At 40.7% G+C, this 14,681-nt stretch overlaps 1 protein-coding gene across 1 annotated transcript in view; it reads left to right on the top strand.

Moving 5' to 3' along the window:
• Nucleotides 1-14,681, top strand: part of CACNA1C (calcium voltage-gated channel subunit alpha1 C) — a 626,645-nt gene that overhangs the window by 584,158 nt on the left and 27,806 nt on the right. Inside the window, 4 exon segments of the mRNA XM_036018449.1 lie at nt 9,496-9,661; nt 10,251-10,378; nt 11,065-11,161; nt 13,036-13,138. Of these exon segments, the coding sequence (XP_035874342.1) occupies nt 9,496-9,661; nt 10,251-10,378; nt 11,065-11,161; nt 13,036-13,138 (494 nt within the window).

Raw genomic sequence — 14,681 nt, 5'->3', positions numbered from 1 at the left:
AGCAGCTTCTCATCCCAGAGAAGGCTTTGATGTCCGCTGTAGGTGGGGGCAAGTGTCAAGAGTAGGGGCAGATGTCCATTCATGGTTAGGCACCTGCTAAGGTCCCTTCCAACAAGGTTGGAATGTCTTTTTTTAATGTCCCTCCCAAGAAACAAAACCTAGAGGACTTACTTCCTGGGAGCTCTCAATGAAAGGAAGTAGTTAGCAACCTTGGCAATCATGTAAGATGGCTCCTTTCAATGTTGTCTGCTCATAAATTCCTTCATCTAAGACTGGAGTAAGTGCGCTGTGATGAGTAAAAGAACACGAAAGCCAAAACACAGGGAGCCAGGGGGCAGGGGAGGACCAAGCAGCACCATCACTGTAACTACTCCTTTAACTTCCAACCATCGCTTGCCCACACACATGCCCTCGAAGTTTCCTATGTGCACATTGAGACTTTAACCCTGAAAAACCTCTCTACCTAATGAAAATGAAGCAATCAACTAGCATTCTTTAGCTTGAACATTCTATTCTAGAAATATTTTTCATAGATGTCAAAGTTTGTTATCAACATGAACTTATTTTTATAAAACCCAGGCTAAATAAAGATTTGTCTGTTTTACTTAAACCAACAAACTTAAGCTAACTTTCATTTACTAAGGATTAATTTTAGATTGTGTGAACTTAAAAGGTGTTTGAGTTAGTGTCCATATTTCTGATAATTTTAGAATACCTCATTCTTACAGGTGCTTGCCCTTAAACGAATTCCAACAATGCCACCCAGAGGCAGAAAATTATCTCACATTTACACACACTCATACGGACCCACAGAGACAGACACAGAGGCCTTTTAGCCAGCAGAAAAACTCACTAGTTTATGAAAGAACAATCAGATCCAAATTTTGTTTTGGAGACATTTACAATTTATATTTGTTCTTGACCAGTCAAGTTCCCAATGACCTTCCCCCTTTAAAATAAGGACAGTCGTTTTTATTACCTCAAAGAATTGGGTTGACACCTGAAGGACATCATAGGTCAATCAATTTATCTAAACCCTCTTTTAAAGCTTCAGTAGACCAATCAAGCATGCTTTCCATGCATTCTGCCTAATTTTATAGCCAGCTTTTTCAAAAGATTAATTTAGAAGTATCGAGGGATCCTCATGTGGCCATCTTAGTTACAGATTGGGGGCTGAATGTTGTGGGACTTGTTAGCCTCAGAGATGTGATTGTCTGTGTTAATTCTGAGATCTGTAGAGTCAACAAACTTCTAGGGAAAACCAGCCCTTGTGTGAACATCTGCAGATGACCCAATGCAGTGACTGTCCCTGTAGGACTGCTTAGTGTCTTACAGGAAATGTTTCCTCCTGCAACAAAGATTGTTATCACCTGACAATGCCCAAGTAAGGGCCCATGAGAGCTTACTGGATGCTGCTGGAACCACAATGCTTTCCAAGGCATGGGCCCCTCTCTTGGGCTCCTCTCTCAGGGTGAACCCATTCCAGGGTGCCCTGTCCTTCTCCCCATGGCTCCTGTCAGTTTCTCTGGGATCAGCTGCCTTACCATACTTGGCAACTCCTAGCACCCATCTTTGCCGCTCTGGATTCAGAGATCTGAACTACTATCATAACCCCTCTGGCTATTCAGGTTGGGGAAACAAGCATCCTTTCTCTTCCAGGGCTGAAGAGAGTTCAGTCTCTCATTTAAACACCAAAGATTTTATGGAGACTCTTAGTAAGCAATCCAGTTAAAAGCAGCAACCCTGTATTTCCCCTTTCCCTGGGTTATCACAACGCTTATCTACCTTGAGCATTTTCTAAGAGTAGCTCAAATAAAGTCATGACCTGCTGCTTAAAGCAGGGAGGCCCTGGGTTCCAAGAGAGACTCACCTAAGTTCACCAGGTATGAAGTGGGAAGCTGGTAGGGCACAGTGGGCCCTTGCTTGTACCTAGCACTGGCTCCGGGTCCACAGGGTGGCCCTGGGTGGGCTTTTTGCAACCTTGCCAACAGTGGCAAGTAAATGTCAACATAAGAAATACCTAAACCTGTAGAGATTGTTTTATGAGTTTTGGGGGGCCAAACTGACAACATATGCCAGGAGCAAGATCTCAAATGATCCCTCAAATCCAGTTTTTTTAAAAAAGACACAACAACATCAGAAGTAAGAAATGCAACATACTTACAGATGTGGAAGTGATTTTTAGAATGATAAGGGAATATTAACAAATATATGCCAATATATTTGAATATGTAGATAAAATGGATGCTTTTATTCTGAACTATTTTTTAAAAATCCTCACCTGAGGATATGTTTATTGATTTGAGAGAGAGAGAGAGAGAAATTGATGTGAAAGAGAAACATCAATTGGTTGCCTCCTGTAAGCACCCTGAACAGTTATCAAACCCACAACCTAGGTGCCCTGACTGGAAATCGAGCTTACAACCTTTAGGTGTATGGCATGGCACTCCAACCAACTGAGCCACCTGACCAGGGTAAAGTAGATGCTTTTATATAAGAAAGTACAAATCACAAAATTGTCTTAAGAATTTTTTAATTAACCACAGTAGAAATTGAAAAGGTAGTCAAAGTTTTAGTCCTCAAAAAAGCCAAAGATTTAATATTTTTATATGTAATGTCTACCAAAATAGCAAGGGGTATATCATTCCTTTGTTACATAAATTTTCCAGGAATAAAAAGTAGTAGAGAACCTCCCTAGTCATTCCATTATGAGAAGAAAAGGCAAGAAGTAAAATATGAAAATCTGTAGACATAATTGTCATTGTTTGCAAACAGTGGACTAATCCAAGTAGAAAATTCAAGCAAATCAACTCAAAAGACTTTATGACAATTAATAGGGTTGGGAAAGTGGAAGATTAATAAAATAATAGTCACTTTTCTGTACTGATAATGGTTAGTTTGGTCAACCTGTTGTAACAAAATACCATAGACTGGGTGCCTTAAGCAACAAACATTTCTTTCTCACAATGCTTTCTAATGCTTGGAGGATGGAAGTTCAAAATCAGGGTCCTGGTTCTTTCAGTTCCTGGTTAAAACCCTTTTGCTGACCTGTAGACAGCCACCTTATCATTGTGACCTCACGTGATGGGAGAGAGAGAGAACTCTAGTCTCCCTCTTCTTGTAAAGACACTGATCTCAGCTTATGACCTGACCTAAAGCTAATTACTTTCTAAGGTCCCACCTGCAAATGCTAGCACATTGAGGTTTAGGGCTTCAACATATGAATTCTGGAGCAACACATTTAGTCCATAACAACTTACAACTAATCAGTAAATATAATAAACAAGATCATATGCTATCACTTTTTAGTCAATATTATAATGTAAGTTTTAACCAATGCAATAAGATGAGAAAAATGAATCAAATGGTATGAATCGGAGAAACAAAATTAAAATCCAAAAATACTGATTGCCAAACTCAACAACAAAACAATAAACCCATTTAAAATGGTCTTGAATAGACATTTCTCCAAAGAAGATATATGAATGACCAATGAGCACATTAGGAGATGCTCAATATCATTAATCATAATGGAAATGCAAATCAAAACTGCAGCGAGACACCTCACACTCATTAGGATGGCTACTATAAAAAAAAGTGTTGGCGAGGATTTGGAGAAATTGGAAACCATGGGTGCTGTTGGTAGGAATATAAAATGGTACAACCACTGTGGAGGACAGTATGGTAGTTCCTCAAAAAATTAAAAACAATGACCATACAATCCAGCAATTCCCATTCTGGGAATATACCCAAAAGAATTGAAAGCAGGGTCTCAAAAAGATATCTGTACACCCATGTTCATAACAGCATTACTCATCAGAGCTAAAATGTGGAAGCAACCCAAGTGTCCATAGGCCAATGGGCACTTGTGATATATACATACACTAGAACGTTATTCAGCCTTTAAAAAGGAAGAAAATTCTGCAGTATGTTACAGCATGGATGAATCTTGAGGTCATTATGCTAATGTAAAATAAGCCAATCACAAAAAGACCCATTATGATTCCACTTAAATGAGGTACTTAGTCAAAATTGTAAAGACAGGAAATACAATGGTGGCTATCAGAGCCTGGGGGAGTTATTGTACAACAGGCATAGTTTTAGTTTTACAAGATGAAAAGAGTTATGGGAATGGGTGGTGGTGACTGGCTGTACAACAAGGTGAATATATTTAATATCACTAGCCCTACACTTAAAAATGGCTAAGATGATAAATTTTGTTGTGTGCATTTTACCAAAATAAAAAAGGAAACATGAATATGGTATATGCTTTCACTTATTTGTATTTTCTTCAATTTCTTTCTTCAGAGTCATGATTTTCCAAGTACGGGTCTTTGACATCTTTGGTTAAGTTTATGCCTAGGTATTTTATTATCTTTGAAGCAATTGCGAATAGGATTATTTTCTTAATTTCCCTTCTTGTTTGTTATTGGTATTTAAAAATGCAACTGATTTCTGGATTTTAATTTTGTATCCTGCTACTTTGTTGAATTCATTTACCAGTTCAACTAGTTTCTTGGTGGAATCTCTGGGGTTCTGTATGTACAATATCATGTCATCTGTGAATAATTACATAATTGTTCTTATGTTGAATAAGAGAGGGGAAAGTAGACATGCCTGTCTTGTTCCTGATCTTAAGGGGAAAGCATGTAATTTTTACCTGTTGAGTATGATGTTGGCAGTGCATTTGTCACATATGGCCTTTATTATGTTTAGGTACCCACATTATGCTTCATATAATGCACACTTTTTTGCCCAAATTTTTTAGAGAAAAATAAGGATGCTCATTTTACATGGGTACTACTAATTCTGTATCTATATAAATGTTTTTAATTATTTTATTTATGCTTATGCATTAAAAGTATAACTCTAGAAAGCAATAACAATATCTGTGTGTAAAATAATACCCTGGAATATGATCATCAGTTTTGTTTCTAAATATAAATAAAAATTGAATTACAAAATTTAAATGAAAAATTTTTTTTCTGAAAGTTTGGGCCAAAAACATAGGTGAACATTATACGTGGCAAATATGGTATGTTTCCTCTATTCCCATTTTGCTGAGAGTGTTTATCATATATAGGCACCAAATTTTATCACAAGCTTTTTCTGAACCTATTGATATGATCATGTGGTTTTTATTCTTCATTTTGTTTATGTGGTGAATCACATTTATTGATTGCGAATGTTTTACCAACCTTGCATTCTCCGAATAAATCCTACTTAATCATGGTGTTTGATCATTTTGATGCATTGCAGTATTCAGTTTACTAATATTTTGTTGAGGCTTTTAGCATCTATGTTCATCAGGGCTATTAGCCAATAAATTTCTTTTTTTTGTGGTATCTTTATCTGGTTTTGGTATTAGGATAATGCTGGCCTTGTAAAATGAGCCTAGTCTCCTCCTAAATTTTTAAAATAGTTTGAGAAGGAGAGGTGTTAGTGCTTCTCAGAATTCTCAGTTTGGTTAAATTCACCTGTGAAGCCATCTAGTTCAGGGCTTTTGTTTGTTGGGAGGTCTTGTTTTGTTCTGTTTTGTTTTATTACTGCTTCAGTTTCACTAGGCACAATCTGTCTATTCAGATTCTCTGATTCTTCCTGATTTAGTTTTGGAAGATTGTATGTTTCTAGGAATTTATCTGTTTTATCCACGTTGTCCAATTTGTTGGCATAATATTTTCTTACAATCCTTTGTATTTCTTTGGTGTCAGATATTATTTCTTCTTTTTCATTTATGATTATATTTATTTGGCCCTCTCTCTTTTTTGCCTGATGAGTCTGGTTAAAAGTTTGTCAATCTTGTTTATTTTTTCAAAGAACCAGCTCTTGAATTCATTGATCTTTTTATCATATTTTTAGACTCTTTCATTTATTTCTCTCTGTCTTTATTATTTCCTTTCTTCTACTCACTTTAGGCTTTGTTTATTGTTCTTTTTCAAGTTCCTTTAAGTCTAAAGTCAGATTGTTTTTTTGAGCTTTTTCTTGTTTCTTGAGATAGATCTGTAATGCTCTGAATTTCCCTCCTAGGATTCCTTTCCCTGTGTCCCACAGATTTTGAAGCAAGGACATGCAATGGGCTAAAGATAGTTTATTTGATAAATGGTGTTGGGAAAATTTGACAGATACATGAAGAAAATGAAAGTAGACCAGCTTCTTATGCCACACATAAGAATAAATTCAAAATGGATTAAAGACTTAAATGTTAGACAGCAAGCCATAAACATTCTAGGAGAAAATATAGCCAGTAAAATCTTGGACATTGCTCTTAGCAATATTTTATCTGATGTATCTCCTCAGGCAAGGTAAACAAAAGAAAAAAAAAACAAAAAGAACTACATCAAACTAAAAAGTTTTTGCACAGCAAAGGAAAACATCAACTAAATAAAAAGACACCCCACAGAATGAGAAAACATATTTGCCAATACATCTGATATGGGGTTAATATACAAAATTTATAAAGAACTTTTAAAACTCAACACCAAAAAAACCAAACAATCCAATTAAAAAAATGGCCACAGGACCATTCAGAAGACACTTCTCCAAAAGGGATATACAGATGGCCAATACACATTTGAAAAGATGCTCCATGTCACTGAGCATCACAGAAATGCAAATTAAAACCAGGATGAGATATCACCTCACACCTGTCAGAATGGCTATTATCAATAAATCAACAAATAGCAAGTGCTGGTGAGGATGTGGAAAAGGGGGAACCCTTTTGCATTGCTGGTAGGAATGCAAATTTGTAGAGCCATTGTGGAAAGCAATATGGAGATACTTCAAAAAATTAAAAATGGAACTGCCCAGTGATCCCACTTCTGGAAATATATCCAGAGGAACCTAAAACACTAATTCAAAAGAACATAAGCACCTCTATGTTCATTACAGCATTATTTACAATCATCAAGTTATGGAAGCAGCCCAAGTGTCCATCAGTAGATGAGTGGATACAACAACTATGGGACATTTATACAACGGAATACTACTTCTTTAAATATAAAAGAAGGAAATTTTACCCTTTGTGACAGCATGGATGGACCTGGAGAACATTATGCTAAGTGAAATAAACTAGCCAGAGAAAGATAAATACCATATGATATCACTCATATGTTGATCTAATGAACAAAGTGAACTAACAAGCAAAATAGAGACAGACTCATAGATAGAGAGCAGGGTGATGGCTAAGTGGGGGAAGAGGTGAGGGGATAGAGGGATGAAGCTAAAAGGAAAAAGGACTCACAGACGTGGACAACAGTGTGGTGATTGTAGGGGGCAAGGGAGGGGTGAAGAGGGCTAAATGGTAATGAAAAATACAATGAAAATATATATGAAAGAGAGAGAAAATAAAACATTTTTCAAAAATTGATTGCCTGTGGAGACTATACAAAAGAATCCATAGAACTAATAAGAGAATTCAGTGAATCTTCTCTAAAGGCAATTATGTTTCCTCTACATTAGCTGCAAACAGAAAATATAACTTTTTAATGTACCATTTATAATAGAATACTTTATTCTAAACAAGACACCTAGAAATGTCCTAACAAAAGATATATATGGGTAAATCATAAAATTTTATTAAAGGACATGAAATTGGGCTAAATAAATGGAGAGAAGTACCATGTTCATGGCCAGGGGACTTAATATCACAAAGATGTCAAATTCTCCAAGTTAACCTATATTTTAATGCAACTTCAGTAAAACACTCAACAGGATTATTCATGAATGTGACAAAGTTGATTCTACTGTGTCCATGGAACAGAAAAGGAAAATGATGAACCAACACAGTCTGCAAGAAGAACAAGCTGGAAGGAGCCATTCCCTGTGAGAGAGCAAGATTTAACTATAAAGTTATCATGACTGAGACACTGTGGCCCACTGGTACCAGGAGAGACAAATAAACCTGTGTTATGAGACCCACACATGTATGGAAATATAATTTATGTCAGAAGAAATATTTTAAATCAGTAGGTGAAGATGGACAATTCAATAAATTGTATTAAGAAAATTGGTTATCTATACAGAAGAAGAGAAAGCATATCTCCACCTCATCTGGAGCACAAAAATATAGTCCAGGTTAATGGGTTATTATTAAAATTAAAAACAAAATTTTAGAACTTTTAGAACATATTGGGGAATGTTTTTATGATCCAGAATAAAGAAAAATATTTTAAACAAAACAAAAAAACATAAAGGAAGACTTTATAAAATTATTATAAGTTAAAAGAAATAAACACAGAGGACAAAATATAAATTTGACCACACTGAAATTTAAAACTTAGATCCATCAAAACATACCATAAATAAAGTTAAAGACAACCCACGGACTGGAATAAGGTCTTGTGATGCATATAGGTGAAAAAGGATTAATATGAAAAGTATAGAAAGAATCCTACAAACAAACAAGACAAATAACCCATGAGACATGCAGGCAAGGAAATGAACATGCAATTCAACAGAAGATGAAATAAAAATCTCAACCCATTAACAATTTTAAACCAAATTAAAAAGCAACGAAATATTTTATACCCATCATATCAGCAACATTTAAAAAAATTCACTAGTATCTAAACTCATAGAAATAGGGAGTGTGGGGATGGGAGAATAGGGAAAAGTTGATAAAAGAGCACAGACCTACAGCTATAAAATGAATAGGGTCTGAAGACATAATGTAAAACATGGTGACTTCAGTGATAACACTGTGTCATCTAATTGAAATTTTCTGAGTTGGAACTTAAGTGTTCTCACACTCACAAAATAGATAAATACATGAGGTGATGGGTGTGTTAATTAACTCAGTGGGAGGAATCCTTTCACAATGCATCTGTATATCAGATTGGCACAATGTGCACTTAATGTATCTTCCAGTTTTATTTGTCAATTATACCTCACTAAGGCTGAAAAATGAGAGTTGATAAGTTTATAGAGCAATGGCATTTCTTTGTCATTGTTGACAGGAGTACAGACTGGACCAACACCTGGATAAACTCAACCAGCAACACCTAGTAAAGATGAGGACACACCTATTAACTGGCAATTCCACTGCTACATGGATGTCCTAGGCATGGACCTATGTGTTTACTGCAGTATTATTGCTATTAGCCAAAAATAAAAGATAAGAAAAACATTGGCAGGAGGGTGGGTTTTTTAGATGGTGTATGTATAAAGTATACTCCTATAACATATTAAAATGAATGAACTATAGCTAAAACATATCTAAATGGCTAAATCTCAGAAACTTAACATGGATTGGAAAAAAGAAGAAGCTTGCAGAAAAGATACTGTTGTTGCCATCTGTATAAAGTTGTAAAACATTTGAAACAATGCTATATATTTTCATATTTAGTGAACATATCAGAGCATTCAGGGAATGACCAACACCAGGTTCAATTTAGCAGTTCCCCATGGGGAAGACAGCAAGGGCAGAGGGTCAGGGAAGGACCCACAGGTGTGTACCTGGCTACATGGGTGTTGGGCTCTGTCACCTCTCTGCTCCAGGTGCGCCACTGGGGAGGCATGGCAGGACATCATGCTGGCCTGCATGCCAGGGAAGAAGTGTGCCCCGGAGTCTGAGCCCAGCAACAGCACGGAAGGGGAGACACCTTGTGGCAGCAGCTTCGCCGTCTTCTACTTCATCAGCTTCTACATGCTCTGTGCCTTCCTGGTAAGCCAGGGTGGCACTAAACAGTGACAGGGAATGAGCGTGAAGCTCAGGGCAGCCTGAGCCCACCAGCCCCGCAGCTCGGGGTCAAGGTGAACCCTGCCGAGGATTTGGCTTGGAAAGACTGACTTAGTAGAAGTGTCCAGCCACACTGAGATAGGGGCAGAAAGCCTGAGCCAGAGTGACTTCACCCAGCATGTCTCTTGTCCATTCTTGGCTTATCGTCATGGTGGCATTGTCCCAGAGGACACAGGAAATATCCATGGAGGCCTAGAGGCAACAAAGACTTTTTGGCACTTTGCTGGGCAATGAGGGTGGATAACATTGCCCTCTGTCCTTGGCAGCCTGGTTTGAGGGAAGCTGTCCAGCCACATGTGGGTTCACCCCACACAGCTCAAAGGGGAGCTGTGTGATGTCCATAGCCAAGAAGCCCAAGTTCCAGGGGCTGGTGTTTTAAGTGGTGACATGTGACTGGTCTTTGGAAATGTCAGTCTCTGCCACACGGGGCACTGCTGGCAAAGTGGAGGATTCAAGTGGCAAGTGTGCAGGAAGGCCCTCTTAGGTGACTCATTGTACTCTCTGTTTTCTGCAGATCATCAACCTCTTTGTAGCTGTCATCATGGACAACTTTGACTACCTGACAAGGGACTGGTCAATCCTTGGTCCCCACCATCTGGATGAATTTAAAAGAATCTGGGCAGAGTATGACCCGGAAGCCAAGTAAGTTCCCAGAGGGAAATTCTAATCCCAAAGCCGAAGGAGAGGATTGCACAACCATACCTATGGTATGGTATGGACAGGGTCAAGATAGGTTAGTTAGCCTGGGTGGATCCACTGGAAACACTGAGTTGTACCACACCCCAGGGCCAAGGGTCAAGGGTCAGCAATAAGAAGCCAGGCACCTTTGGCTAGGTCAGGAACATACCTGCTATTTTCAGTTGAACGGAAGGACATAAGACCCCAGTATTACTAATAACTGGTAGGTACTCAAGTTAGGATGTTTAGGGCCAGGAACATTTCAACTCCATCCTGCCTCTGGTCCAAGGAAACCCTCCTCAATCAATCACCTTTTGCTGACAATAACTGTTGTGTCTTTTGGTCAGGCAGTTAGTTGATTGAAGCAGCAAGTACATGTTGAGAATTTCATTACACTTCCAAAATCCTTTCCACCTTGAACTGAACATAAACTACTTGAAAATGGCTCATTAAAATCTAAACATGTATTTGTTGGTTTGGAGTTTCACTGTGCGATTCTGCAGCTCTGCACTGAGTTTGACCCATAGGGCTACACTTGGGAGAGCTCCTCCTGGAGGTGGGCCCCACCGCCTCTCAGGTGCACGAGTCCTGGGCTGCTGACCAAGACTGCACCCCTGACTGATCTCCCCCTCCCCTCCTTCCTCTTCCAGGGGTCGTATCAAACACCTGGATGTGGTGACCCTGCTTCGGCGGATTCAGCCCCCACTGGGTTTTGGGAAGCTGTGCCCTCACCGTGTGGCTTGCAAAGTAAGAGACAACCTGTGTTGGTGGGAGAAAGAAAAAAATATGAGGGGTGAGATGCCTATTTGTCTTGTAACTGTGGTCAGGCCATTGATCCTTTAAGGGCGTGAAGACAGTATTATATATGCCTAAGGAAATGATCTTGAGCCAGAATATATTCTAAGGTTCCTTCCAGCAATAAGTTCTCAGACCTGATAAAGGAAAACGGAGTGAATGCCCTATGTTGCAGCGTGCTATGTGCCCAGTCCAGAGTAAAGGACCTTGTTCTGAGCAGACTTTGCTGCCCCATCAGGCTGTGCCCCAGGCAACCTGGGAAGCTTCCTGTTTAGGACAGGTAGGTTATGGTGCTTTCCTGGGATCACAGGGCTATTAGAGTCCATGCATCAGTTTCAGGGACACATGAAGCCCTACAATTGTGTATGAAATCACTGAAACACTCATAAATTGCACCAGGGATAGAGTCCATCATGTTCATCAGATCTCTAAGTGACTCCATGATGTTAGAGACAGACATCCCAGGTTCTGCTAGACCCAACTCATGCCCATGGGGTCTTGCCTGACCCTGAGAGGGAGCGCCCCCTGAAGTTGTTGTGTGCCCTCTCTTGCCTCACGTAATCCCTACCATGTAGCCCAGCACTCTGCCGGAGTCTCATTTCCACTCTCGTCCCCTTTCTGTAATTCTCACTATCACCATTCTGCGTTCCATGCTGGAATAGTGACAAGTCAAAAAGGGGGTTGTGTGAAGTGATGTCAGAGATCCATGCAGAGGAAGAAACACAAACAGAAAAATTCAGCTCTGTGGATAATCCACTCAAGGAAAATGGAGAAATGAAGGAATATAGGACCTTCTGTTTATGCTCTGTTTTACTCCATTTTTCCTTACTTGTACCTCCACTTCATACCAAAAACAACAAAAGATTTTAGAAGATTTCCAAGGGCATAGAAAGTATGAGGGGAAAGAAGAGCACAAATTAAATGCCAGGGAAAGGAGAGTGGAAAACAAGAGCAGGGGGAGCGCAGCCTGCGTGGGGCCACAGTGTGTCCCTCAGGGCCTCACAGGGGCCTGCATGGGTGCTGCCTGAGCTTTATGCTTTCCGAGGACCACTCTAAGATCGCACTGTCCATGAGAATCAAGAAGATCCAGTCACTCAGAGGAATTACAACCCTTTTGGGCACTGTGATTAATAGGAGGACACCATGTGATCTAAAGAACAGTACCCTTGACCACATTCTGACAGGTGCCAGGGTGAATCTTATGGTGCTCTTTCTCTCAGTGACCCTGTATGTGCTAAGGGCCCTGCCCCCGGGTACAGCACAATGGTAGCAACCTTGGGGGGTGGGAAGGAATTGACAGAGGGCCATCCAGTCCTATCCAGTGACAGCAGGCTGCCGATCCAGCTTGGTACAGAGGAAGATTTTTTAATATACAGGAGAAAGGACACACTGCATCTCCTGAGAGCATCTTCCATTATTTTCTCTCTGATCAGGGCTTTAAAAGGATGTAGGTTGGAAGGTGGGCACCCACATATGCCTGTCCTTTGTTGCCACACAGCTGTCCTTTGTTGCCACACAGAGCACAGCCACGTGCGTGAGCAGTGTCTGAACGGGAAGGGGGCGGAAGCAAGGGTCTACTAGGGACAAACTCCATTCCTCCCTCCCTCTGTGCAGCAGGGCAAGAGTACTTTTGGCAGAGCCAAGACCCCCCAGCATAGGTTTTGAATACATTTCAGTGACTCATGATTAGACACCGCTGCCCCACTGTGGGCACGTGCCCACGAGTTTAGAGGCTCCCTCCCAGCATCCTCCTGCTGTGCTGTTTCTGTGGGTCCTTTGAGAACCATTTGCTGTAATCACCAGCTTTGCTTCCACTCCCCCTCCAGCGTCTGGTCTCCATGAACATGCCTCTGAACAGTGATGGGACAGTCATGTTCAATGCCACCTTATTTGCCCTGGTCCGGACAGCCCTGAGAATCAAAACAGAAGGTAAGAATCACCCATTCAGAAGATCTAGAATACCAGCCAGAACGGCAGTCAGCAACCTGTGCGATGTCACAGGGTCTCCTGCCTGCACAGAGCTGTGGTCCAGCGATGACCTGCACCTCAGGGATGCAGAAGCCTGGTTGTGTCTTCCTTGCTTCTTTAATGATCTGTTTCCTTCTAGTTTATTTATTTTGAACTCTAGCTTTCCATCTTGAAGTCACAGGGTACAGTTCAAAAAGCAGAAACAAATGAGTGTTGGCCAAAGCAACACCAAGTCCACCTCATTGTAATTTTGTTGGCAAGTGGGCCTGTTAAATGCTCAACACTCCTTTTAAATTAAAAAGACCTGTGTGGGGAAGGGGTCATGGTGGCGAATGGAGACTGTGGTCGAAGTCGTCACATGTCATGGCACAAGGGCTCTGCTAGCAACAGGTAGGGGTGGAGGTCGCACCTGTGCTCTCCTAGGCAGCCATGTTCCCCCTGGCCTGTGTCCGTCTGGAGGGGCACCTTCTTCTAGTTTGCTCATAGGCACCCAGTGGGCTGCAGCAGCTTTGGTGGCAATAACAGGCTGTTGGTATAATTGATAAGCATCTCTGAACCACTCTGTGTAAAAGGCTATATGAAATGTGCCAAAGAAGATGCACTTGCTCTCCAAGAGCTGCTAGCCTATAAAAGTGTTTTGCAGAGTGTGATCAAAAGACCACCTACCTCAAATTCACCTATTAGAGTTTTTTAAAATACTGAGTTCCAAGCACCAGCCCAGATCTCTAAACCTGAGTCTCAGAGCAGGGCTCAGGGATCTGCCCTTTCAACTAGCCACATTAAGATTCATACAGGAACTAGCTCACAGACAAACTAAGCAAAAACAGGCAGCGCAACACGGACCGAGCAACCCAGGGATCCAGCACCGGGAAACAAAGCCTGAAGGCACCAATTGAAAACACCCGTGGAAGTTGAGGCCGGGAGATTCTCTCAGCCTCACAGGAGGCTCCTTGGAGAAACCCATAGAGTCCAAGAGAGTACACAAGCCCACCCTCCCGGGAGCCAGCACCAGAGGGGCCCAGTTTGCTTGTGGGAAGTGGCAAGGGGGACTGGAGTCCTGGAGAGAGCGGAGCGGGTGCCATTGTTCCCTCTCGACCCCGCCCCCACATACAATGTCACAACCCAGCTACTGAGGTGCCTCACCCTGGTGAACACCTAAGGCTCTGCCCCTCATACGTAACAGGTGTGACCAAACCAAAGGAAAAAATAAAATTAAATGAAAAAGATGGCTCAAACAGAGTTAAAAGCCCCAGAGCCATTTTTTAAGCGACTGAGAAATAGACAACCTATCAGATGCACAGTTCAAAGCACTGGTGATCAAGATGCTCACAGAATTGGTGGACTTTGGTCATAAATTAGATGAACAAATGCAGACTACAATAAGTGAAATGAAGAAAAATGCACACAGAACCAACAGTGATGGAAAGAAAACTGGATTTCAAATCAATGGAAGGGACCAGAAGGAGGAAAGGAACAACCAAACAGAAAGGAATGAAGAAACAAG

This window comes from Phyllostomus discolor, chromosome 2 (genome assembly GCF_004126475.2).
Source record: "Phyllostomus discolor isolate MPI-MPIP mPhyDis1 chromosome 2, mPhyDis1.pri.v3, whole genome shotgun sequence".
Taxonomy (NCBI): Eukaryota; Metazoa; Chordata; class Mammalia; order Chiroptera; family Phyllostomidae; genus Phyllostomus; species Phyllostomus discolor.
The sequence above is the reverse complement of the archived record's forward strand: the minus strand, read 5'-3'. Positions and strand labels throughout refer to the sequence as shown.